The sequence below is a fragment of the Brassica napus genome, chromosome A10 (assembly GCF_020379485.1).
Source record: "Brassica napus cultivar Da-Ae chromosome A10, Da-Ae, whole genome shotgun sequence".
NCBI classification, from domain to species: Eukaryota; Viridiplantae; Streptophyta; class Magnoliopsida; order Brassicales; family Brassicaceae; genus Brassica; species Brassica napus.
Genome location: NC_063443.1, coordinates 13,792,173 through 13,819,976, shown reverse-complemented (window position 1 = coordinate 13,819,976; position 27,804 = coordinate 13,792,173). Strand labels below are relative to the sequence as shown.

Here is a 27,804-nt window from a genome sequence, read left to right as displayed (position 1 = left end):
ATATTTACTACTTTAAACGTGCCATAATATTCATTTACTTTTAAGTTTACTGTATATTCTTTTCACTCATAAATAGTACTAATTATTAGTAATTTAGTATACATTATTGTTTTCAAACTTTTTGTTTTGGATAGTGAAGACAGAAAAATGATATCAAACTAAGTAGGACACTAGGGAGGCATTTGACAACTACACACCTCAACTTTTGTGACAGTGGGAAACGTTGCTTGTAACTTGTAAGAAGGCTCAACTTCGTGGGTGTTGTTTTCTTTTAAGCAAATCATAGTCTCTAGGTTTACATACAGTCTTTCTTCAAATGCACTGAAGTTTCATTCCCTGGCTGTAGAATTGGGCACGCTATTGTACTACAGAGCTTGCAGTCTTGCAGTACAATGAGATACACCTCTGGGATCGCGGCTTTGAAGAGAATCGAAACCAGGTTAATCCCATCTTTCCCACCCTTATAGAATTGTGGCATAGTAAGTTTTCAAGCTTATGATAAAAGGGTTTTGGTTTTGAGACCAAACAAAGGCCCATACGAGTTCTGGCCACTCCACACTGAAGAAGAGCTCAAAGAGATAGCGTGGGAAGAAGAACGAGAGAGGCAGACACAAACAGCAAGAGACTCTTTCCGATCTTTGAATCACGGGCATACTTAAGAAAGTCCACAGAACAGGTGAAGAAACAGCATCAGAAGACAAACCTCTGTCACGGCAGTGGCAAAACGGGAGAGCCCCAGCACACTCGGAGGAGTCAAAACCAACGACAAGAAAATCACCATGGCAGCTAATAAGGATCTTTGAGGAGAGGCTCTACAGCAGCTTGAAACGCAGGGAGAACAGAGGAACCAGTGAACAAGAGAGGAGGCAGCGACGCTCTGGAGCTTCTCTTCCACACCTTGAGAAGCCGGATCTGACACGGTACTCCGAACAACCAGAGAAACAAGAACCCAAAATCCGATCTGCTCATGACCTCCTCGCCGACTCTTCAGGGATGCCTAGCACACACTAAGATTCCAGGTAGATCCGCCATAGCAGAAATCCAGAGAGGCAGGAGCAAACGAAGAGAGGGGGGGACTGAAGCTTACGCATATGAGAAGGGTGGGAGATTACGCTACTTGAATTGAAGAGTATAATGGATTCGAAGATCCATAGTAATCTCTTGTTCTTTCTTGGCTCCGTTGATAGGATCCTGGAATGCATGCAACGCTTCATGAGCAGAGAAGAGATCGTTAATCATCTATCGGTTCAATTTCAAACCAACCCTATTTGGACCAACACAGGTAACGTAAATTCATTTTTCAAGGAATGGTTAATGGGTCGGAGGAACGTTGGCTAATAATAACGTTGGGGTTTTGTAGTTTTTGATAACCTTGAGCATCAGTATCCAGATCACTTCAAAGCTTACTACGAATCTCTGTCTTTTGCCCAGCAATCATTCAACCCTAACTCACAAAGTAAGTTAGTAAAACCCTATTTCTTGTGGCTCAAGTTTAAGCTTGTGTTGTGCTGAAAAAGTAACGGTTTTCAACTAATCCCTTATATATTAATTGAGGAACATTTGAAAAGATGTAACTTCAATTTTGTATTAATTAAAAGAGACCCCAATGTATAGGTGGCACTCAATTAGGTAGTCAATTACATTTAATTGAAAAATAAGTAGGTCCACATTCGATTTTTATATGTTGTTAGATACATAAGTTGGTCAAACTATATGATATAATGATATGATATGTTATTTTCTTTCCTTAAATAAAACCTACGGAATTACCATAAATGACTAATATATATATATGACAATTAATAATTTTAATAATAAAGATTTGATAACAATTTATATCTCCTCCATCATTTTTTGTTTAATTTTATATTATTAAAATAAATTAAACAATCAAATTTGCTATAAAAATAAAATTTAGATTTTTTCGTATATGTTATATTTTGAATTTTTAAAAACGACAATAAATGACTAAAACTATTAAAATTATTATGTTAAAAATTAATGATCAATGGTTTAACATTTTTATTATAAGAAGATACACATTATTTTAAAACCATATGAGTAAAAAATATCATTTAATAATAAAATAAATATATATATATGTAGATTAAACACTATATACCACAAGATTACATAAATATTTTAATATTAAAACTTTCAATGAATTTTCAAGAACATTTATAAATTATAAACTTATTAAAGGTTTCAGATTGAAAATTTTGTTATCAATGATTTAAATATTTTGTTGTAAAACGATATGAATGATCATAGAACCGTATGATTATAAATTCTTATTTAATAAATAACTATACAAAATATACTATTTTTAGAAAAAAAGTTGGTCCATCTTAACTTATATTACACCTTTTATAAAACTTACTATCGAATTGATAAATAACGTACCAAAAAATGTTTTGCACTTTCCTTAAATAAAAGCTACGAAATTACCTAATATGATTAACGTATATGTGAAAATTAATTATTATGAATAATAAATATTTGATAACAATTTTTGTATCTTAGTTCTTTTTTTAATTTTATATTATTAAAAGATATTTAAAATCACATTAAATATATAATAAAAACATTTATATTTTTTCTTATATGTTATATTTTGAATTTTTCAAAACGTCTATAAATTATTAGAAATTTGAAGATCCCCACTCTGAAAATTTTGTGATCAATAGATTATTTTTTTGTCATAATAAGTTACAAATGATCATAAAATTGTATTAATATGAACTTTTATTTAATATTATAAGAAGATACACATGATTTTAAAACCATATGAGTAAAAAATAGAGTCATTTAGGTAAATAACCATAGAAGAGTCGGTAATTAGGTAAGTGGGTATATATGTTTCGAAAGTTGGAAGATAGGTGAGTATTCCGATTTTAACCCTACAATTAGCTGTGTTTATCAGTCTGACATTTGTCCTTGATCAGAATACTGTAGGCTAGTTGGTAACCTATTAACCACAAAAACACGCAAGGTTGCGTGTGAAAGGTTCAATTTTCAAAAACGGTAGGCTCCTCGGGGATTGCACAGGCATGCAGAGGTTTTGTAGTGGTACTTAAGGGAGGTTATCAGAATCAGGATTGATCAACTTACCAGAAAAAAGGGTAACTTCTCGGATTGGAGAGAGATAGACTTGAAGGTCGGATCTGATAAGATGGAATCAATACCGGAGATGATGTTCGCCGCCGGAGAAGAACCGGTCGGACTTCGTGTTCTGACGTACCAATCATCACGAGCCATAAAACGGATTGTCAATGCGTTGGAAGAGGAGGAAAAAGGTGTGATATTGGAGTCGTCTTTTGGTAAAATAATCGAGATTGCAGACAAACCTGCATTTTCTGGAAGATTCGCGAGGTATCTAATGTCAAGACAGATGAAGATCAAGAAGAAACATGAAGCATGGTTTAGGTTTGCGGGTCATCCTATAAGGTTCTCGCTGAGAGAGTTTGCGATTGTTACTGGATTGCCTTGTGGGAAGTTCCCCCCGAAGTCGAAGACGAAGCTTAAAGAAACTATCACCGAGAAACCGTATTGGCCGGCGTTGTTTGGGAAAGTTGAAGTCGTGACCGTCTCATCTGTAATCAAGATGCTGCGACGCAAAACAGTCACAGAGCGAGAGACCCGGATTAAGTTTGCTTGTTTGGCACTTCTATCTTCTGTCCTTATGCCAACGAACCTGAATATGAAAATTTCAAGGGAGTATGCTGAGGCAATCGAAGATCTCGGTGAGTTTTTTGCTTATCCATGGGGAAGAGTAGCTTTCGAGATGCTAATGGGTAGTATTAAAGAGAGAGATGAGATCACGCTGTCTCAAAACACTATTGCTGTCAAAGGGTTTGCCCTTGCGCTTCAGTTAGTTATGGTAGAAGCCGTACCCTCCTTAACGGAAGTTGTACAAGAAACGTGTTCGTCATCAGAATCAGACAGCGCGGACGATGTGGAAGATGGGGCCGAAAAGTCATCAAAAAAACAGACCTTGAGCCCTGCACACGCGCGAAGCATTGACAAGAAACCAGAGGTTTGTATAATGACCTAAGCTATGTAGTTAACGTACCAAATATGAAACCAGAAGTTCTTACAAGCACGGTTGTGGTCATTGATTGTAAATGTGTAGGTGTATGTAAAGAGCATAATTGACCAAGATCCAGAGAGGCTAGTGGATGAGAGCACGCTGACATGGTCTGATGATGAAGAGGATGAACAGGTAGACAATGTTTTGAAACTGATAGAGCAAAACCACAAGTTCTGTGGCTCAATGTTTAAAGGTGGAGCAACTAAAGCTGATGTGGAGAAGATGAGAGCGGGGGCAAAAGCACGTGGTAAAGAAAAGAAGACAAGAAAGCAACCGGTGACCAGTATCACAGTGGAACCTGACAATAACGCTTCTAATCTGTTTGATAAGATCAAGCCGGAGCTACTGAGGATTGATGGGAATGTGTCTTCAACCATGACAGCTGTTAAAGATGTAAACACGGGCCTAGGCTTGTTACATGGGTCGATCGTTGGTCAGGTAGAAGTTTGGTTGGGAAAGTTTAAAGAAGAATGTAGTGGACTTGTTGCTGAAGCTGTCAAGCAAGTTGTTGAGGCCGTCAATAACAATGCGAACAGAGGTGCGGGCACACCGATAATGAAAGTTAATCAAGAGGGTGGACGCAGTGCCGAAGATGAATTCTATGATACAACAATAAGGAACGTAATTGGTAACATTAATAAGTACGCCACTCCTCCACGTGTGACCATCCAGAATCAGGTAATTATGGATTTAACAGACGAAGAATACTTAAATTTGTAGTGATGTTAAAGATTGTGGTAATACAAAAACTTTTTATGTAGGGGGTCAACGCAACTGACGCAGAGCCTAACGATGTAATTAGGAGTCATGGTAATTTGGAGACAACTACAGAGGGAATTGCACTATCGGCTACAAGCCACACACACAATAGGAAGGGTGGCGTGAACGAGAACGTGATGCAGGTATATGAAGATATAGTAAATATATATATAAACCAAGATGACATATAAGTTTGGTGCAAGACAACTAAAGTGGAGGTCATTGTGCAGGATCCCGGTGATGGGATAGGACATCAAACTGCAGATGCTCCCAACTTTTCACTGGGTCTGACACAGTGTGAAAACCGGGGGGACCATGACGAGTCCGGAAAAAACATCCTAGGGCCGGATCTAAATGTATCCCATGTTGAAGACGACGACAATAGCGATGAGAATTTCATATGCAGAAAAAGCAAAAGGCAGAAGGCGTTTCCTTCTAGCTTATTGGCAGATTATCATTGCGGACCGGAGATACAAGGTCGTGGACGTCAAGCACCAACATACCTGTTTGTGAGACCAGGCGTCGCTGAAAGTATAAGAAAATACGAGAAACTCCAAGAAAAACTTGAGAGCTCAATGTAAGTACTGGCTATTATATGGGTGTAAAGCACTTATTGTTACACCATGTCTGGTGATTATGTGTTATTGTTTGTTGAAACGAAAACATGGGGGTTATATTTGAATACTACAAATGCATGTATAACCGGGTTTTGCTAATAATAATGTATTTAATATTGGTATAGTGTTATCAACGTCGGTGGGTGTTCTGTATCTGAGAAGGACTTAATCGACATCGCCGAAAGAACTCGACCGCTAACAGCCAAGGTTATTACGTTGCACCTATAATGTTTAAATGTACAAGGGTGGGTTTATATTGATGACGGTGTATGTATGATGTTTTACAGGCTGTTGATATCCTCTCCCGTATCGTACGTGTATTACAACAGGAAACTCCAGCAATCGAGGGACAGAAGAAAAGTGTGTTCTTCGACACAAAATTTATGGCATCCCTGTCACGAAACTACTCAAAGTTTGGGAAAAGTAAGAGTAAGGACACTCACGTTTTTCCCAAAGGTGTGATGGAATTTCTTGGAAGCTTCAAAGACTCCATTCGTAACATAAAGCGGTTCTACCTACCCTTCAACTTCGACAGAAAGCATTGGGTGGGAATTTGTGTTGATTGTGAGACATGGACTATCTACGTTCTGGATTGCAACACAGCCATCAAAAGTGTAAAGGAGATTGTGAAAGAATTAACACCCTTAGCCGAGGCCTTCCCGTATCTGTTGATACAAGCAGGAGGCGTATCTATAGAGGGGGATGTAGTCCCAATGATCATTGAGAGGGTGAAAGGAGTTGCACAGAACACACTAATAGGAGATTCAGCTGTTACAGCGGTGGTGTTAATGTGGAACCATTGCCTTGGAGGGTTAGAATCTTGCCGATCTGTCAATGCTGGACAAGTGGCCATAGAAGCCAAAGCTGCAGCAGTTATGGCATATGAATTGAACGAGGAGTTGTAGGGTTACACCTTGACCGGAATAATCTGGATTCAAAACGTCCAGCTCTATGTATGTTATTGTGTTGCTTTGTGTTGTTGTGTTGATTTGTGATGTTGTGTTGCTTTGTATTAGCACTTTGTCCAAATAAGACTTTATGAATCGTTATGTTGTTCTTTGGGTGATATTATTTAAAAAATGCAAGTATATTAAGTACGGAACTGTGAGTTCAAACATATATGGTAGGAAAAATATCCGGTTTATATGTAGACGATGGATGTGATAAATTGTTCATGAATCTTGGGTAGTAACTGGTTTTTTAAATTGGAAGGGTATATAACGTAGACGTAACCGGTATATCAAATTGCGTTGAATTCCTAAGTGACAAAAGCTGGTATTAAATAGAGAAGAAGAAGAATGGAATCGAGAACTGGATATGTGTAACGTTGAAAATGGATTCTTTTACTGAATACCGGTTATGTAATATCTAGTGTAGGATGTTCACCATAACTAGAGGGTGTATAGATAACGAAGAAATCAAAAATGTGAGAAGAGACATAAATTGAAAATCGGTTTTAGAAATCATAAAACGGTAACGTTAAACGTTAACCAGTTATATGTTATGTGGCATCGGATACTTGTAAAGATAACCGGGTAGTTTTGAATTTAGACAGATAAACTAACGATATGTATGTATATATCGATTCAGTGGTGGGGAATTAAGATATTAGGGGTCAGCTAATGCGATTTGAGTGTCGGGTCATTGGCGGACATAGGACGTGAGGTCTTGAAAATACTACATGCTTAATGAGAATATTATCTCGAGGGGTCAGCTAATGCGATTTGAGTGTCAGGTCATAGGCTGACATAGCTCGTGAGGTCTTGAAACTCCTGCATGCTTAAGAATATAAGCTCAAGTTTATAATGCCAAGCCATAAGTAGAGAGTATAGATTACCACGAAACCAGGATCTGTGTGAATATACATAAATGGATAAACGGATTTTAAATTCCTAAAACGATAAAGTTAAACGATAACCATTTATGTGTAAGTCCAAACGTATAATAGTAAAGATTACCGGGTAATTATATATGTAAAACAGTAAAGAGTACTCAAAGATAAACTAAATAAAGTATGTATATGAGGAGAGTTGCATAAACCGTTAAAGGCCAACAGTTTAAAGGGGGAGTTTGGTAAGCGATTTGACGAAGTCATGTATTCATTAAGAGGGGGGAAGATTTGAAAAATAATAGTTACCCGGTTATATAAAATGTAATAATGAGTAATTGAATTGATAACCGTAATGTGTAAGGTACAAACGGTTTACTGTAATGATATCAGTTTATGGTTTGTGTGGAAACATAATCAATAACTGGGGTATGTTTGTAGACTCATGGCCCGCATGCAACCTGAGTACATGGCAACATTAGTTTTCGGAATAAATCAAAGTTTCCAACCGACACCATGTCCGCTTTTTAGTGAGATCGCAAAATAAATCGAAGTTTTATTTGTGGTGCTTATAAACTTAGTGTTGTGAGATTCATATCATATTATACCTTGATAACAATACTTAAGACAGGCTGATTAGAAAGACGTTAGGAGTAGTTGTAATGCATTAGGGTAACCGGTTAGCTGGTAGGACGTTAGGAGTAGTTAATACGTCCATTATATTAGAATCAGCTATAGATGGTGGAATCTGATATGACGGTAGACATAAACATATAGATAGATGGTGGAATCTGATCTTTATTTATTATATAATCTCGGGAAATACTACAATCCTGCCTCCTCCATAACTGGTTATTATATATGACATAAGTAACAAGGAATCATATTCCTTATGCTGCCCAGAAACAGCTACCACCGCTCTTGCCTTACACCTTCATCATCCGAGTCGACCATCTTCCACATTAACATTAAACCTACTCATATGGGCATCTTGCAAGTGGCCCTGTTGTGGCCACTCGTTTTACAACGGCTGCATATGTGTTGTTTCCTCTGTGGTTTCATCTGTATTTTAAACATGGGGAAAGTGTAAATATTGACGTTTAAAAAGAGCAGTGTACATAAGAAATAGAAGAGTTAGTACTCACCCTTATTTCACCGCGGGACAGGATTCTAGATTTCCTTGGCCTCCCAGGTGGACGTCTAGTTGTGGGCGGAACTAACTCAACGTTAGCAGCAGGAGTAACCTCATCCATCGGTGCGGTAGGACCAGACTCTGTAATCGGTGCAATGTCTCTATCATAAGCAGCGTGTAGAGTCTGCAGAGTGTAGTAAGTGGATACCAGACTTTCGATCCTAACTTTACCATATACAGACGCAGCTACTGCGTGGGAACAAGGGATCAATAGGCATTGGAACTCGTAGCAACTGCAAGTCTTCTTAGCTAGGTTGACATGGAACGAGAACCCTTCCTTATCTCTGACTTGATACTCTGAACGGTTGATATTGGTCACACCAAATCCCCCGCTCAACTCGAAATTAGCGGCTACAATCTCTGCAACACGCGGAGTTAGAGTCTCTGAAGAGTTGCATGTTGTTAACCTTCTGGATGCGAACCACTCCATAAGCTTCTCTCTGATAAACTCCACAAGTGGTAGAATAGGATACTCACGGGCTTCTCGAAGTACAGCATTCCACGATTCGGCAACATTACTGGTCATTATGTTGTATCTCTGACCCTTAAAGTGTGAACGCGCCCAATGTTCAAAACCAATACCGATCAAGTAGTCTGCACATGAGGGGCTGATCTTCTTTATCTCATTGAAAACATTGTAAAACTCTGATAGCTTGAAAGCCCTTGCCGCTTTTGAAACCATGTAGCCTAGATGCTTGTTCTTGAAATATGTCCTTATGTTCCTTTTAAGATGCAACACGCAGGCGCAGTGTTTTGCCAACGGGAATACCTACAAAAGCAAATGGGTTTTGGAAGTAGGAATGTGTGTGAGTAAGTATTAAATGTAGTATCTTGAATAAAAAACCGGTTTACAATAATGTGTGTTAGAATGTAATAAGTGCTATTACTTGAAAAAAAACCGGTTTAGAAAATAGAACTTCATAATATATTGAAATGGGAATATGCAAAGTAGTTTATACCTTCGCAATGGCGTAGTAGATAGATGCATGGCGGTCGGATACAAAGACCAGGTCTGTTGTATTAGGCACGAACTCCAATAGATTCTGGAAGAACCACTCCCACGCCTTGTCGTTCTCACTATCAACGATTCCGATAGCTAATGGAAAAACTTGATAGTTTCCATCTTGGGCACATGCAGACAATAGACATCCAGCATATTTTCCTCGGAGGTGTGACCCATCAACAATTATCACTTTCCTCATGAATCGATAACCTTCAATAGATGCTGCCATTGCAATGAACAAATACTTGAATCTATGAACCTCTCCTTCTGCGACCTCTGTATGCAATGCAGTTTTAGTGCCAGGATTGGATTGAGTTAATTGCTTCAGATAGTCTGGCAGTAGGTTGAATGAAGCGCCAGATGAACCTTTTGTGTTGTCCATAGCTATTTGTCTAGATCTCCAAGCTTTCCAATACGAAATACGGACATTGTGGTCACCTTGCATGACTTGTCTAATTTCTCCTGGACGAGGCCCCGCACCAGTGCCTCCAAACCTAGCCTTCATCATCTCTCCAATCACTGAGTGTGTTGCTTGGCTTTGGTAACCTTAAAAAAAAATAGTCCTTAATATCAGTATTAAAATATGTCGTTGAAACGTTTTCCATCAATAGACACAAAACATGTTTGTATAGCAATGTTCAATATTAATATAATTGTTAAATTGAAGGTGGAACTTTACCGGAACGTGTATCAACAGAACACGTATGTTGCATCTCCAGAGAGCGGATTTCGTATGACGTAACATTCTTCAACCTTTTTGCGTACACCCGCCATTTGCAAGCCGGACTGAAGCATCGTAAGACCATCCCATCTGGAGAGGACCTTGAGTTTCGAAACCTGAATTTATTTTGGATGGCAAACATGGCCATGTGTTGTTTGAACTCTTCCCTACTTTTAAAAATCATGCCCACATAGATAGTGTCTGTAATAGGCTGCTTGTTTCCTACAAGTTTGTTCCAAGTACGTGAATTAGCAAAGACATAAATAGGACGGTATAATTAGAGGTTGAACAAAGAACTATAGTTTAGCATCATAGATATCATTTCCGAAAGTTCAAAAAGTAACAAACATACAACGTACTAATCCGACATAATGGTTAATAATCCGGTTACGACAGCAAGATATATAAAAATCCGGATTAACTGGGCGAGATGAAAACATACAACATGCTTATCCAAAATGTATGAAATTAATCCGGTAACAACAAAAGGCAGAGAAAAAAGAAATCCGGATTAATTGGCCGCGCAGAAAAAGAGCAAAGATAGGCTACTAAGCTAATGAAATGGAGCAAACCCACCATCATTCCCATCGGACTCAGAGGAAGAGTCATCTATCTCGACGTAGCTCCCTCCCGATCCATTGCAATTGCCAATGTCGAGACCCAAACGCAGATCAAGTGAAGGACCGCGACCACACCTATCAACATGCTCACCACCCCCTAAGGTGGGAGATTGTGCTTGTTTTTTCTTAGGCTCACATGCCACTCCGGACGTGCCTCCTGTGTGGTTGATCTATTAGTATAAATATAATGTTTTTGTGTAGACACATTATTATAAAAACGTTAATACATACCTTTCTCGTATGTTCCTTTTCCAAGCTGCGCACCAGAAGGTGTTGAGTTAAACCCTAAGACAGGAGGGGAAGCGGTGCGGTGCGTATCAACACATGGACCATCAGACGATCCAGTTTGTGATCCGGTTCCGTCTTCGTCAGAAGCAGCAGTAACGGTCGCTCTATCAGGGATGTCACCAGCCCTGACTCTTTTAGGTAGTGATCGCAGACCTTGTGTTGGCCTAGGGTGTGGTGTAGAACGGCGTTTGACAATGTACTTGTCTTCATACAAGTCATCCCAGAAATCTTCGTCATCGCTCGTTTCACCCCAAGCAGTTGGTAGACGTGGAAGAGCAGTTCCTCTCTCATTGTCAAGACTAGCACCTCGGAAAATATTAGAAGAATGGTCTGGCGAGTCATAGATCGGAGGATCGAGTTCGAAAGCTGCAAATACAAGGATGATATGAGTGATAGTTCCCGCTTACATAATATTGAAAGGTATTCTTCGGACTACATATGAACATCACGTACCATTATTTGGGCCGAGATGCTGATTTCTTAGAGATTGGTATGGCATTTGTATGCTCGGTGGATGAATGTTTTCTTCAAATGGTATTATTTGGTTAGGTGGGGCTCTTCGAGTATCCTCATTGTCATCGTCGCCGGCAAGTGCTGCGTCGATCTCCAACGCCATTCGATAGACAATCAAGAGTTGTTGTTCGTCGAATAGTAACTCCAAAACCCTCCTTGCGCACCTTATGGGAATATCTCCAACCATGTCTACATCACATAGGGCTTTTAGTGTTAATATTTCAGGAAGATACAGACAATGAACAAAAATGTTGAAAAGTTGAGATTACCCCTAATGGCCTGGCGGTGTTGCGCTTCCGTTATACCGTCTGCGAGGAAGGTAGTTTCTCCAACAGTAAATGGAGATCTACAGTGAAATTCGTATTTGGCAACCTTCTGGGGTCCGACAGTTACGTTCAATGTAGGATCGGGGTCGTAAACCCTAACGCTCATCATCACCTCGACGTCGTTATTGGAACGGATGTTCAGCGGCGGAGAACTATTCCCATCGGGGACAAGCATCCACTGTGGGAGTTGGTAGTTTAGAATGAGTGGTGTCGTTTGATTCATCAGTAGCCTCACCCTGACCAAGTTGACCAAGCTCTCGTAAGTTTCATTCTCTCTCACACATAGAACTTCACCGGTGTAGGAAGGCCCAGGTTCAAAAAGCCATTCTCCGATTGTTGATTTAGTCCACACACCTTGAAGGAGACGAATCAGCATAGCGATCTGCTTGACGATTAAGTAAACAAAAAAGGTCAGACATGGTTTTACTTCTCCTATATAAACATAATAAGTGAGACACTATGGGACCAATATGGACAGAACGTTATTTATTTCATCAAAGATAAACAAAAGACCGACATAATTAATGAGAGAATTTAGAATGGAAAGTGAACCTCAGCTATGGTCTCGAAATCACTCGTAAAACCGGAAGAAACTGCCGTAAACTGGAATTTATTATCGAGTACTTAATGGAACTGGAGTTGAGGTTCACTGCATTTATAGCGAGATGCAGTGGTAGAATCCGGAGGGACTTACACAGATATGCAATCGAAGCTCATGCAGCGCATCTAACCTGCCGCCCAACCTCTCATAGGCGTCATCATCATCTCTAGGGCTAGTTTGCATTCTGACACGCCATCTCGTACCTATTTTAGTTTTTATTTATTTTTAGTGAAGTGTAAGGTAGAGTACAGAGTATCTACCGTAAAGCAAACCGATATTGAGTCCATTGTAAAGTGCCGGTTGAGTAAGTGGATATATTGAACCGGATTAAAACCTTTTACTTCGGTTATCAAAGGTATAATTACTCCATTGAACGATGAAAACCTACTACACGTGTCAAAAATCAAACATATTCGTGAACTACACGCCCTATTGTTCTTTGACCTATACATCGCCTCAACTTTCTTCGCTGCAGAACACTCTTCCCAATTCTCTCACTAGAAATGGCAAACTCCAACTCGTCTTCTTCTTCATCGGCAGTTACTATGCGTGAGAGTCAGGGTCCACCGTGCCGTTGCACCAGATCTACGTCGATGATGATGTCTTGGACAGATGATAATCCGGGGAGACGGTTTTACCGATGCGAAGAACATGGATTCGTGGCCTGGGCAGATAAAGAGAAGCCTGGAGGATGGCAGAAAGATAGCTTGTTGGAAGCTAGAGATCAGATCCGCCGATATCGACAGGAGGTGAGTCTCCTAAAGGAGTCGCTTCGAGAAGCCAGACAGCAGCTGAATCGAGAGCGTTCATTACAATCCGTTGATCACTCTGCGAATCTCGCCGCGACTCATGAGCTCTTACATCAGGAAGTCCTTAAACGTGAGAAGATTCTTCGCCACATGTTCGCAGTCTCTTGGGGAGGTTTCATTGTGGTTACAGCTACAATCATCTACATGCTCAAACAGTAGATTGCCAGATCTGTTCATTGTTAAATCCATGTTTAAGCTTCTGCCTTCAACTAATGTGTCTAGTTCCCTCTAAAATCCTATCTTTTGCTATGATTATTGTATGTTAATGTAATGTTTCTCCCTTCGGTTTCTTAATTATGGTTGTCAGTTTGTAATATTTGAACTCATCTAATATAAAACTAATGTTGTAAGATTATAATTGTAGATCCATAACTCATTAATTATCTCGCTTATATATTAGATTATAGACTAAAACAAGGTACTTTGCATAATTATGGGCTTGGTGAAATACATGGGAATCAATATAGCGTAGATACACAGCATTGTTAAGACTAAAACTGATGCTATTACACATGTGTTAAAAATGACTTAGTAGACTAATCAAGTAAAGTCAAATAATGTGGTCTTCTATATAAGAATCCCATTATAAAACACAATCAATTAATAATGTATTTGAAAATTCAAATAAAATTATTACTGTGCCATGCACGGTTTTATTGAAAACCGCATATTAAAATAATTTTAACCGAAATCGATATCTACTTTCTGCTGTAACCTACTCTGACATAAAATCCACTGTTCAAGACAAACCTACAAATCTACAATGCGTTTAACGATGACATCTAAATTGCTACTCACGCTTCGTTAGGGGCAGTAAGGTAAAATAGCATACTTACCATGACCATATACCTAAATACAAATGATACGTGCATGGTTGCCTAATATAACGTCTACTCGTTACTAAGCAATGCAAATACTCTAAAAAAGAGTCATTTAGGTAAATAACCATAGAAGAGTCGGTAATTAGGTAAGTGGGTATATATGTTTCGAAAGTTGGAAGATAGGTGAGTATTCCGATTTTAACCCTACAATTAGCTGTGTTTATCAGTCTGACATTTGTCCTTGATCAGAATACTGTAGGCTAGTTGGTAACCTATTAACCACAAAAACACGCAAGGTTGCGTGTGAAAGGTTCAATTTTCAAAAACGGTAGGCTCCTCGGGGATTGCACAGGCATGCAGAGGTTTTGTAGTGGTGCTTAAGGGAGGTTATCAGAATCAGGATTGATCAACTTACCAGAAAAAAGGGTAACTTCTCGGATTGGAGAGAGATAGACTTGAAGGTCGGATCTGATAAGATGGAATCAATACCGGAGATGATGTTCGCCGCCGGAGAAGAACCGGTCGGACTTCGTGTTCTGACGTACCAATCATCACGAGCCATAAAACGGATTGTCAATGCGTTGGAAGAGGAGGAAAAAGGTGTGATATTGGAGTCGTCTTTTGGTAAAATAATCGAGATTGCAGACAAACCTGCATTTTCTGGAAGATTCGCGAGGTATCTAATGTCAAGACAGATGAAGATCAAGAAGAAACATGAAGCATGGTTTAGGTTTGCGGGTCATCCTATAAGGTTCTCGCTGAGAGAGTTTGCGATTGTTACTGGATTGCCTTGTGGGAAGTTCCCCCCGAAGTCGAAGACGAAGCTTAAAGAAACTATCACCGAGAAACCGTATTGGCCGGCGTTGTTTGGGAAAGTTGAAGTCGTGACCGTCTCATCTGTAATCAAGATGCTGCGACGCAAAACAGTCACAGAGCGAGAGACCCGGATTAAGTTTGCTTGTTTGGCACTTCTATCTTCTGTCCTTATGCCAACGAACCTGAATATGAAAATTTCAAGGGAGTATGCTGAGGCAATCGAAGATCTCGGTGAGTTTTTTGCTTATCCATGGGGAAGAGTAGCTTTCGAGATGCTAATGGGTAGTATTAAAGAGAGAGATGAGATCACGCTGTCTCAAAACACTATTGCTGTCAAAGGGTTTGCCCTTGCGCTTCAGTTAGTTATGGTAGAAGCCGTACCCTCCTTAACGGAAGTTGTACAAGAAACGTGTTCGTCATCAGAATCAGACAGCGCGGACGATGTGGAAGATGGGGCCGAAAAGTCATCAAAAAAACAGACCTTGAGCCCTGCACACGCGCGAAGCATTGACAAGAAACCAGAGGTTTGTATAATGACCTAAGCTATGTAGTTAACGTACCAAATATGAAACCAGAAGTTCTTACAAGCACGGTTGTGGTCATTGATTGTAAATGTGTAGGTGTATGTAAAGAGCATAATTGACCAAGATCCAGAGAGGCTAGTGGATGAGAGCACGCTGACATGGTCTGATGATGAAGAGGATGAACAGGTAGACAATGTTTTGAAACTGATAGAGCAAAACCACAAGTTCTGTGGCTCAATGTTTAAAGGTGGAGCAACTAAAGCTGATGTGGAGAAGATGAGAGCGGGGGCAAAAGCACGTGGTAAAGAAAAGAAGACAAGAAAGCAACCGGTGACCAGTATCACAGTGGAACCTGACAATAACGCTTCTAATCTGTTTGATAAGATCAAGCCGGAGCTACTGAGGATTGATGGGAATGTGTCTTCAACCATGACAGCTGTTAAAGATGTAAACACGGGCCTAGGCTTGTTACATGGGTCGATCGTTGGTCAGGTAGAAGTTTGGTTGGGAAAGTTTAAAGAAGAATGTAGTGGACTTGTTGCTGAAGCTGTCAAGCAAGTTGTTGAGGCCGTCAATAACAATGCGAACAGAGGTGCGGGCACACCGATAATGAAAGTTAATCAAGAGGGTGGACGCAGTGCCGAAGATGAATTCTATGATACAACAATAAGGAACGTAATTGGTAACATTAATAAGTACGCCACTCCTCCACGTGTGACCATCCAGAATCAGGTAATTATGGATTTAACAGACGAAGAATACTTAAATTTGTAGTGATGTTAAAGATTGTGGTAATACAAAAACTTTTTATGTAGGGGGTCAACGCAACTGACGCAGAGCCTAACGATGTAATTAGGAGTCATGGTAATTTGGAGACAACTACAGAGGGAATTGCACTATCGGCTACAAGCCACACACACAATAGGAAGGGTGGCGTGAACGAGAACGTGATGCAGGTATATGAAGATATAGTAAATATATATATAAACCAAGATGACATATAAGTTTGGTGCAAGACAACTAAAGTGGAGGTCATTGTGCAGGATCCCGGTGATGGGATAGGACATCAAACTGCAGATGCTCCCAACTTTTCACTGGGTCTGACACAGTGTGAAAACCGGGGGGACCATGATGAGTCCGGAAAAAACATCCTAGGGCCGGATCTAAATGTATCCCATGTTGAAGACGACGACAATAGCGATGAGAATTTCATATGCAGAAAAAGCAAAAGGCAGAAGGCGTTTCCTTCTAGCTTATTGGCAGATTATCATTGCGGACCGGAGATACAAGGTCGTGGACGTCAAGCACCAACATACCTGTTTGTGAGACCAGGCGTCGCTGAAAGTATAAGAAAATACGAGAAACTCCAAGAAAAACTTGAGAGCTCAATGTAAGTACTGGCTATTATATGGGTGTAAAGCACTTATTGTTACACCATGTCTGGTGATTATGTGTTATTGTTTGTTGAAACGAAAACATGGGGGTTATATTTGAATACTACAAATGCATGTATAACCGGGTTTTGCTAATAATAATGTATTTAATATTGGTATAGTGTTATCAACGTCGGTGGGTGTTCTGTATCTGAGAAGGACTTAATCGACATCGCCGAAAGAACTCGACCGCTAACAGCCAAGGTTATTACGTTGCACCTATAATGTTTAAATGTACAAGGGTGGGTTTATATTGATGACGGTGTATGTATGATGTTTTACAGGCTGTTGATATCCTCTCCCGTATCGTACGTGTATTACAACAGGAAACTCCAGCAATCGAGGGACAGAAGAAAAGTGTGTTCTTCGACACAAAATTTATGGCATCCCTGTCACGAAACTACTCAAAGTTTGGGAAAAGTAAGAGTAAGGACACTCACGTTTTTCCCAAAGGTGTGATGGAATTTCTTGGAAGCTTCAAAGACTCCATTCGTAACATAAAGCGGTTCTACCTACCCTTCAACTTCGACAGAAAGCATTGGGTGGGAATTTGTGTTGATTGTGAGACATGGACTATCTACGTTCTGGATTGCAACACAGCCATCAAAAGTGTAAAGGAGATTGTGAAAGAATTAACACCCTTAGCCGAGGCCTTCCCGTATCTGTTGATACAAGCAGGAGGCGTATCTATAGAGGGGGATGTAGTCCCAATGATCATTGAGAGGGTGAAAGGAGTTGCACAGAACACACTAATAGGAGATTCAGCTGTTACAGCGGTGGTGTTAATGTGGAACCATTGCCTTGGAGGGTTAGAATCTTGCCGATCTGTCAATGCTGGACAAGTGGCCATAGAAGCCAAAGCTGCAGCAGTTATGGCATATGAATTGAACGAGGAGTTGTAGGGTTACACCTTGACCGGAATAATCTGGATTCAAAACGTCCAGCTCTATGTATGTTATTGTGTTGCTTTGTGTTGTTGTGTTGATTTGTGATGTTGTGTTGCTTTGTATTAGCACTTTGTCCAAATAAGACTTTATGAATCGTTATGTTGTTCTTTGGGTGATATTATTTAAAAAATGCAAGTATATTAAGTACGGAACTGTGAGTTCAAACATATATGGTAGGAAAAATATCCGGTTTATATGTAGACGATGGATGTGATAAATTGTTCATGAATCTTGGGTAGTAACTGGTTTTTTAAATTGGAAGGGTATATAACGTAGACGTAACCGGTATATCAAATTGCGTTGAATTCCTAAGTGACAAAAGCTGGTATTAAATAGAGAAGAAGAAGAATGGAATCGAGAACTGGATATGTGTAACGTTGAAAATGGATTCTTTTACTGAATACCGGTTATGTAATATCTAGTGTAGGATGTTCACCATAACTAGAGGGTGTATAGATAACGAAGAAATCAAAAATGTGAGAAGAGACATAAATTGAAAATCGGTTTTAGAAATCATAAAACGGTAACGTTAAACGTTAACCAGTTATATGTTATGTGGCATCGGATACTTGTAAAGATAACCGGGTAGTTTTGAATTTAGACAGATAAACTAACGATATGTATGTATATATCGATTCAGTGGTGGGGAATTAAGATATTAGGGGTCAGCTAATGCGATTTGAGTGTCGGGTCATTGGCGGACATAGGACGTGAGGTCTTGAAAATACTACATGCTTAATGAGAATATTATCTCGAGGGGTCAGCTAATGCGATTTGAGTGTCAGGTCATAGGCTGACATAGCTCGTGAGGTCTTGAAACTCCTGCATGCTTAAGAATATAAGCTCAAGTTTATAATGCCAAGCCATAAGTAGAGAGTATAGATTACCACGAAACCAGGATCTGTGTGAATATACATAAATGGATAAACGGATTTTAAATTCCTAAAACGATAAAGTTAAACGATAACCATTTATGTGTAAGTCCAAACGTATAATAGTAAAGATTACCGGGTAATTATATATGTAAAACAGTAAAGAGTACTCAAAGATAAACTAAATAAAGTATGTATATGAGGAGAGTTGCATAAACCGTTAAAGGCCAACAGTTTAAAGGGGGAGTTTGGTAAGCGATTTGACGAAGTCATGTATTCATTAAGAGGGGGGAAGATTTGAAAAATAATAGTTACCCGGTTATATAAAATGTAATAATGAGTAATTGAATTGATAACCGTAATGTGTAAGGTACAAACGGTTTACTGTAATGATATCAGTTTATGGTTTGTGTGGAAACATAATCAATAACTGGGGTATGTTTGTAGACTCATGGCCCGCATGCAAGTTACCTATAGTGTCTGTAATAGGCTGCTTGTTTCCTACAAGTTTGTTCCAAGTACGTGAATTAGCAAAGACATAAATAGGACGGTATAATTAGAGGTTGAACAAAGAACTATAGTTTAGCATCATAGATATCATTTCCGAAAGTTCAAAAAGTAACAAACATACAACGTACTAATCCGACATAATGGTTAATAATCCGGTTACGACAGCAAGATATATAAAAATCCGGATTAACTGGGCGAGATGAAAACATACAACATGCTTATCCAAAATGTATGAAATTAATCCGGTAACAACAAAAGGCAGAGAAAAAAGAAATCCGGATTAATTGGCCGCGCAGAAAAAGAGCAAAGATAGGCTACTAAGCTAATGAAATGGAGCAAACCCACCATCATTCCCATCGGACTCAGAGGAAGAGTCATCTATCTCGACGTAGCTCCCTCCCGATCCATTGCAATTGCCAATGTCGAGACCCAAACGCAGATCAAGTGAAGGACCGCGACCACACCTATCAACATGCTCACCACCCCCTAAGGTGGGAGATTGTGCTTGTTTTTTCTTAGGCTCACATGCCACTCCGGACGTGCCTCCTGTGTGGTTGATCTATTAGTATAAATATAATGTTTTTGTGTAGACACATTATTATAAAAACGTTAATACATACCTTTCTCGTATGTTCCTTTTCCAAGCTGCGCACCAGAAGGTGTTGAGTTAAACCCTAAGACAGGAGGGGAAGCGGTGCGGTGCGTATCAACACATGGACCATCAGACGATCCAGTTTGTGATCCGGTTCCGTCTTCGTCAGAAGCAGCAGTAACGGTCGCTCTATCAGGGATGTCACCAGCCCTGACTCTTTTAGGTAGTGATCGCAGACCTTGTGTTGGCCTAGGGTGTGGTGTAGAACGGCGTTTGACAATGTACTTGTCTTCATACAAGTCATCCCAGAAATCTTCGTCATCGCTCGTTTCACCCCAAGCAGTTGGTAGACGTGGAAGAGCAGTTCCTCTCTCATTGTCAAGACTAGCACCTCGGAAAATATTAGAAGAATGGTCTGGCGAGTCATAGATCGGAGGATCGAGTTCGAAAGCTGCAAATACAAGGATGATATGAGTGATAGTTCCCGCTTACATAATATTGAAAGGTATTCTTCGGACTACATATGAACATCACGTACCATTATTTGGGCCGAGATGCTGATTTCTTAGAGATTGGTATGGCATTTGTATGCTCGGTGGATGAATGTTTTCTTCAAATGGTATTATTTGGTTAGGTGGGGCTCTTCGAGTATCCTCATTGTCATCGTCGCCGGCAAGTGCTGCGTCGATCTCCAACGCCATTCGATAGACAATCAAGAGTTGTTGTTCGTCGAATAGTAACTCCAAAACCCTCCTTGCGCACCTTATGGGAATATCTCCAACCATGTCTACATCACATAGGGCTTTTAGTGTTAATATTTCAGGAAGATACAGACAATGAACAAAAATGTTGAAAAGTTGAGATTACCCCTAATGGCCTGGCGGTGTTGCGCTTCCGTTATACCGTCTGCGAGGAAGGTAGTTTCTCCAACAGTAAATGGAGATCTACAGTGAAATTCGTATTTGGCAACCTTCTGGGGTCCGACAGTTACGTTCAATGTAGGATCGGGGTCGTAAACCCTAACGCTCATCATCACCTCGACGTCGTTATTGGAACGGATGTTCAGCGGCGGAGAACTATTCCCATCAGGGACAAGCATCCACTGTGGGAGTTGGTAGTTTAGAATGAGTGGTGTCGTTTGATTCATCAGTAGCCTCACCCTGACCAAGTTGACCAAGCTCTCGTAAGTTTCATTCTCTCTCACACATAGAACTTCACCGGTGTAGGAAGGCCCAGGTTCAAAAAGCCATTCTCCGATTGTTGATTTAGTCCACACACCTTGAAGGAGACGAATCAGCATAGCGATCTGCTTGACGATTAAGTAAACAAAAAAGGTCAGACATGGTTTTACTTCTCCTATATAAACATAATAAGTGAGACACTATGGGACCAATATGGACAGAACGTTATTTATTTCATCAAAGATAAACAAAAGACCGACATAATTAATGAGAGAATTTAGAATGGAAAGTGAACCTCAGCTATGGTCTCGAAATCACTCGTAAAACCGGAAGAAACTGCCGTAAACTGGAATTTATTATCGAGTACTTAATGGAACTGGAGTTGAGGTTCACTGCATTTATAGCGAGATGCAGTGGTAGAATCCGGAGGGACTTACACAGATATGCAATCGAAGCTCATGCAGCGCATCTAACCTGCCGCCCAACCTCTCATAGGCGTCATCATCATCTCTAGGGCTAGTTTGCATTCTGACACGCCATCTCGTACCTATTTTAGTTTTTATTTATTTTTAGTGAAGTGTAAGGTAGAGTACAGAGTATCTACCGTAAAGCAAACCGATATTGAGTCCATTGTAAAGTGCCGGTTGAGTAAGTGGATATATTGAACCGGATTAAAACCTTTTACTTCGGTTATCAAAGGTATAATTACTCCATTGAACGATGAAAACCTACTACACGTGTCAAAAATCAAACATATTCGTGAACTACACGCCCTATTGTTCTTTGACCTATACATCGCCTCAACTTTCTTCGCTGCAGAACACTCTTCCCAATTCTCTCACTAGAAATGGCAAACTCCAACTCGTCTTCTTCTTCATCGGCAGTTACTATGCGTGAGAGTCAGGGTCCACCGTGCCGTTGCACCAGATCTACGTCGATGATGATGTCTTGGACAGATGATAATCCGGGGAGACGGTTTTACCGATGCGAAGAACATGGATTCGTGGCCTGGGCAGATAAAGAGAAGCCTGGAGGATGGCAGAAAGATAGCTTGTTGGAAGCTAGAGATCAGATCCGCCGATATCGACAGGAGGTGAGTCTCCTAAAGGAGTCGCTTCGAGAAGCCAGACAGCAGCTGAATCGAGAGCGTTCATTACAATCCGTTGATCACTCTGCGAATCTCGCCGCGACTCATGAGCTCTTACATCAGGAAGTCCTTAAACGTGAGAAGATTCTTCGCCACATGTTCGCAGTCTCTTGGGGAGGTTTCATTGTGGTTACAGCTACAATCATCTACATGCTCAAACAGTAGATTGCCAGATCTGTTCATTGTTAAATCCATGTTTAAGCTTCTGCCTTCAACTAATGTGTCTAGTTCCCTCTAAAATCCTATCTTTTGCTATGATTATTGTATGTTAATGTAATGTTTCTCCCTTCGGTTTCTTAATTATGGTTGTCAGTTTGTAATATTTGAACTCATCTAATATAAAACTAATGTTGTAAGATTATAATTGTAGATCCATAACTCATTAATTATCTCGCTTATATATTAGATTATAGACTAAAACAAGGTACTTTGCATAATTATGGGCTTGGTGAAATACATGGGAATCAATATAGCGTAGATACACAGCATTGTTAAGACTAAAACTGATGCTATTACACATGTGTTAAAAATGACTTAGTAGACTAATCAAGTAAAGTCAAATAATGTGGTCTTCTATATAAGAATCCCATTATAAAACACAATCAATTAATAATGTATTTGAAAATTCAAATAAAATTATTACTGTGCCATGCACGGTTTTATTGAAAACCGCATATTAAAATAATTTTAACCGAAATCGATATCTACTTTCTGCTGTAACCTACTCTGACATAAAATCCACTGTTCAAGACAAACCTACAAATCTACAATGCGTTTAACGATGACATCTAAATTGCTACTCACGCTTCGTTAGGGGCAGTAAGGTAAAATAGCATACTTACCATGACCATATACCTAAATACAAATGATACGTGCATGGTTGCCTAATATAACGTCTACTCGTTACTAAGCAATGCAAATACTCTAAAAAATATCATTTAATAATAAAACACACATATATATATATAGATTATACTATATACCATAAGATTACATAAATATTTTAATATTAAAACTTTCAATGAATTTTCAAAAACATTTATAAATTATAAACTTATTAAAGATTTCACATTGAAAATTTTGTTATCGATGATTACAAGCTATTATTGCAAAAATTGGCGAAAATAACAAACTATCATTAAGAATTTCATCTTTAGACCAAAAAGTAATAAGAATGAGAGGTGTTAAGCTTTTCATCATCCTGGCGTCGAGCTATTTTTCCGCAGGACCTCCCCTACTAACTCCCCTTGAGGTAACTGGATAATTTTCAACGGCAAAAGGGCTCCTGACCAGTTAGAAACAAAAATAAATAAAAACAGGGTTCCAATAAATTATTTTATTTCGACTATAAAAAATTTCATATCAAAATTTTTTTTTTTAGTTATGACTTATGCTCTTTATCACAAGCATATGTATTTTACAAATTATCACAAATTCAAGTTAGTAACTTTTCTAAATTAAAGTCTTTTTTTGAATATAATATATACATAACATCCTTTTTTGTTAAGAATCAAATAAAAGATTTTTTTCAAGAACAAGGAATCTTTCATTATGAATGGAAAGATAAAACTCTTTTAAATTCCGAAATAAATCAATGGAAAAACTGGTCTATTATAAAATGATATGAATGATCATAGAACTGTATGATTATAAATTCTCATTTAATAAATGAGTATATAAAATATATTATTCTTAAAAAATAGGTTGGACCATCTTAACTTACATTATATTTTTTATTAAACTAACTATCGAATTGATAAATAATCTACCAAATTTGTTTTTGCACTTTCCTTAATTAGAAACTACGAAATTACCTAATATGATTAACGTATATATGAAAATTAATTATTATGAATAATAAATATTTGATAACAATTTTGGTATCTTAGTTTTTTTTTTAATTTTATATTATTGAAAGATATTAAAAAATACATTAAATATATAATAAAAACATTTATATTTTTTCTTATATGTTATATTTTGAATTTTTCAAAACGTCTATATATTATTAGAAATTTGAATATTCCCACTCTGAAAATTTTGTGATCAATAGATTATTTTTTTTGTTATAATAAGTTACAAATGATCATAAAATATAACGCATATGAATTTTTATTTAATAAATATTTAAACTAAATAATATATATATATATATATAAATACTAATGATTTAAAACAACAAGATTGGCTGATCAATTTAGTCGTCCAGTTGAAATCTTTCAAAAGTATGTGAAAGACTAAAGTCAAAGTAAATATGGATTTAGAATAGTAGTTATATTTTACTAACCGAAATACCGAAAAAAAAACCGAACCGAACCGAAACCAATCCGATATTCGGATTGAACACCCCTAATCCAAATGAAGCCAAACTATTGTTTCATTCTCCAAAATATAATAAAAATAATAACTTAATCCCGCGCAAGGCGCGGATCTTATCCTAGTAATAATATAATTAATTAACATTTGGATATATTCTAGATACATAGGGGAATTTAGATTCTCTTGATTTTCTATGTATATAATAAGCCTTGATGAATGCAATAATAACTCACTAAATCTGCTTATTAGATTTTGTGATTCAGAAGAGAGAAAACGCAACCACTTGGCTGTAAAACTTATCCTTGTTTTCTTGTGCTTTTGTTACCTATGGGGACAGCTCAAATCTTCCAGGGAGACACTGGTGCATCCTCATCATATCAGCTTCCTCCAGAAGCTGATATTTCTAACGCTGGTGATGCAGTAATCCCTCTGCAGCCGCCCCTTTATCCCGGTAATTACACTCATCCTCTGTCCTCTTTGGTCCTTCTAAAACTGTTTGCTCATGTTATTTTCTTTCCTCAGTGGATGCTGCTGCTCAAAACTTACCTGGTGCATCATCATTTCCACTAGAAGCTGCTATTTCTAACGCAATCCCTCTGCAGCCGCCTCGTTATCCCGGTAATTACACTCATCCTCGGTCCTGTTTGGTGCTTCTGAAACTGTTTGCTCATGTTATTTTCTTGCTCATGTTAGCAGTGTATGCTGCTGCTGCTCAAAACTTCCCTGGTGCATCCTCATCATCACAAGTTCCACCAGAAGCTAGCAATGCTGGTGATGCAATGATCGAAATTTTGAAGCAGATGTTAAGCAGGTTGGACCAGATGCTCACTAAGCAAGACCAGAGTCTCACTAAGCAAGACCAGATGCTCACTAAGCAAGACCAGATGCTCAATTTACTGACTCGCAAGAGAGAGCGAACTGACCAGGACCAAGATGAACAAGTTCCGGATCCAAGAAGGCAGCGAACATCAGATTCTCCAACATTATAGTTTGTGATTACAACAATGATTGCATGATGCTTATTCTCTTAGCTAAGCAGTTTAAAAACATTATCTGTGTGTTTCTTGTTGTGGATTTCTAGGTTTGCATTGTTAGTCTCATACCTGGGAAGAGATACACAATGTCACACGTTAAGAACATGCATTCATTCATTCTTTCTAGATTTTTAGGTACTTTTTTTGTGGCAAAAAAAAAACACCTGTGCATAGGTTTTGTGAATGCGTATTCAGCTTAAACCAAAAAAAAAGCTTAAGTAGGACTGTAGGAGAGTTACTGCAAGAGTCTTGTATAAAGTTGCACAGCAATACCAAGACATTTAACAGCTTCTTGATTTGTACATACAGTATACAGATAGAGTTAGAGAACGGTAATGCGGACAGCAATTGCTACTACCGGCTTTGTCTTCTTTCTTAGCTGATCATTTCTTGCGTTTTCCTATCGGATCATGGCTCCTTTACCTTGAGCTCTCATTGAACAATGACCTCAAAGACGCAGCTAAGTTATCGCGTCTGTGCGCTTTAGATTTAAATAAAACATATATGAAATCAAGAACTAACCAAAAAACTAACATCAAGAACAATTGTATACCGGAGAGAACAACATCGTCCATACTCACAACTTTCAACAAAAAATAAGCAGAACTTTTAGACAAAGCTATTCTGCAAACTAAAACAATCAAAACAAGACTCGTTTATTTTGGTTAATTCGTCCTGCTTTGCTGATTTAATATTTTTACAACAGTTTTAGCCAAAAGCATACTACGCAACACATGATGCTCAAGAAAATGTCACTCTCTACGACAGATATGTAAAGAAGGTTCCGTAACACATAAAAAGCCTAAGAAGAAAACCCTTCTTCACAATACAAACTCGAATCAACTTGTACACCAGTTTTAGCCAAAACCATACATACTACAAACCCTTTTACTCACCACTGAGGTAAGTAAAGAAGGTTCATTTTATGTGCTTGGGTAAGGTAAGTAACTCATAGAAAAAGAAAAAAAACCTAAGAAGAAAACACTTGCAAACACAATCCAAAAATTCAATATGCATTCCCCTGAAGCTATGATTAGGATTCAAAACGAATAGTAGCAATGACCCATAAGAAGTAGGTCTGTCAGTTGGGTTGGACCACACCCAAATGGGTATGTTTAACTGGGTGTTTTTTTTTTCTGGGTTCAAAACACCCACACCCATATTTAGTTCACGCCCAACAACACCGATAACCAATAACACCCATCACCCAACTGGACACCCAAGTCCACCCATTTATAAGCAATTTAAGTATTGATCCAAATCTGTTTTTTTTTTTGAACACATGTCCAAATCTGTTTAAATTCAATTTAAATTCATTTTAAATATTAAACAACATTGAAATATGATAGAAATATCCAAAATTGAGTAGTAAAATTTTGAAACTTTAAACAACATTGAAAATTTTGAAAATCTGAAACAATCTCAATGACTTAAGTTTTTAACAACACTGTTTATGAATTCACTTCATACAACTCATCGTGTTTCTGAATCCAAAACAAAACGATATTCTAAACGATTCATCATCATCATCAGAGCTAGAGTAAACAATGGAAACGAGATTCATCATCATCACAAAACCCACAACGGAGATTCATCATAATACAAAACGAGATTCATCACAAAACCCACAACAGAGATTCATCATCATCGTCATATAACCTGAGATCGAAGCTAAAACTCAAAGTTAACCTGAGATCGAAGCTAAAAACTCAAAAGTTATAGAAACGTAAGATCGGAAGCTAAAACGTAAGATCAGAATCTTACCGGAAATTGGGAGAAGAAGAAGTCACACACCGGAGAAGATGAATCCAGAAGGAGAGATCAGAAGGATAGATCGCAAAATTTCATCGCTAACTCGCAAAAGAGGAATACAATGGCGACGACAAAAGAAATTTTCCTTTTTCAGTCAAAATAAAAAAAATGATTTTTTATATATTGGGCTACCCAATATCCAATTAGGTTGTACCAAATTGTCCATGGGTAAATTGGGCTTTTAGCCCAACTGGACCGTAAAATATTTGCGCTTAACCATAACCCACCCAAAACAGCTTGGCCTGGGCCACACCCATGGGCACCCAACCAGTTGACAGCCCTAATAAGAAGAGAGATCACACCTGCATATTTGATGTGAAGGCAGGTTCTGCTATCTCCATTTTAACTTCAAGCACCTATGCTACTAAGAAAACCGACTCATCCAATTCAACAAATGAAACTGAAAACCCCAAAAATCTAATTAGAACA

General features: G+C 38.6%; 2 protein-coding genes across 4 annotated transcripts; both read left to right on the top strand.

The window, feature by feature from the left end:
• On the top strand, positions 1 to 27,229 carry LOC106369780. Of its 3 annotated transcripts, XM_048743111.1 has the most exons (7): positions 1 to 236; positions 347 to 1,100; positions 1,188 to 1,282; positions 1,361 to 1,456; positions 24,867 to 24,980; positions 25,052 to 25,147; positions 25,223 to 27,229. In XM_048743111.1, exons 3-7 carry the CDS (start codon positions 1,201 to 1,203, stop codon positions 25,516 to 25,518), a joined length of 684 nt encoding a protein of 227 aa, XP_048599068.1. In that variant the 5' UTR covers positions 1 to 236; positions 347 to 1,100; positions 1,188 to 1,200; the 3' UTR covers positions 25,519 to 27,229. The 3 variants fall into 3 exon arrangements, with proteins under 3 accessions (XP_048599068.1, XP_048599067.1, XP_048599066.1); XM_048743110.1 differs by having other exon boundaries at positions 347 to 1,282; positions 25,226 to 27,229; XM_048743109.1 differs by having other exon boundaries at positions 347 to 1,282.
• Positions 3,173 to 6,522, top strand: LOC125579230. Its single transcript, XM_048743108.1, has 3 exons — positions 3,173 to 5,426; positions 5,592 to 5,673; positions 5,754 to 6,522. Exon 1 carries the CDS (start codon positions 3,173 to 3,175, stop codon positions 4,052 to 4,054), a length of 882 nt encoding a protein of 293 aa, XP_048599065.1. The 3' UTR covers positions 4,055 to 5,426; positions 5,592 to 5,673; positions 5,754 to 6,522.
• Positions 27,230 to 27,804: the final 575 nt, after the last annotated feature.

Excerpts from the sequence above, each read along its gene's own strand:
- LOC106369780 (XM_048743109.1), top strand. The coding sequence starts at position 1,135 with ATGGATTCGAAGATCCATAGTAATCTCTTGTTCTTTCTTGGCTCCGTT. Across the intron at positions 1,457-24,866 it reads ATTCAACCCTAACTCACAAA|CTCAAATCTTCCAGGGAGAC; the intron begins GTAAGTTAGTAA and ends CTATGGGGACAG. Across the intron at positions 24,981-25,051 it reads GCAGCCGCCCCTTTATCCCG|TGGATGCTGCTGCTCAAAAC; the intron begins GTAATTACACTC and ends TTCTTTCCTCAG.
- LOC125579230 (XM_048743108.1), top strand. The coding sequence starts at position 3,173 with ATGGAATCAATACCGGAGATGATGTTCGCCGCCGGAGAAGAACCGGTC.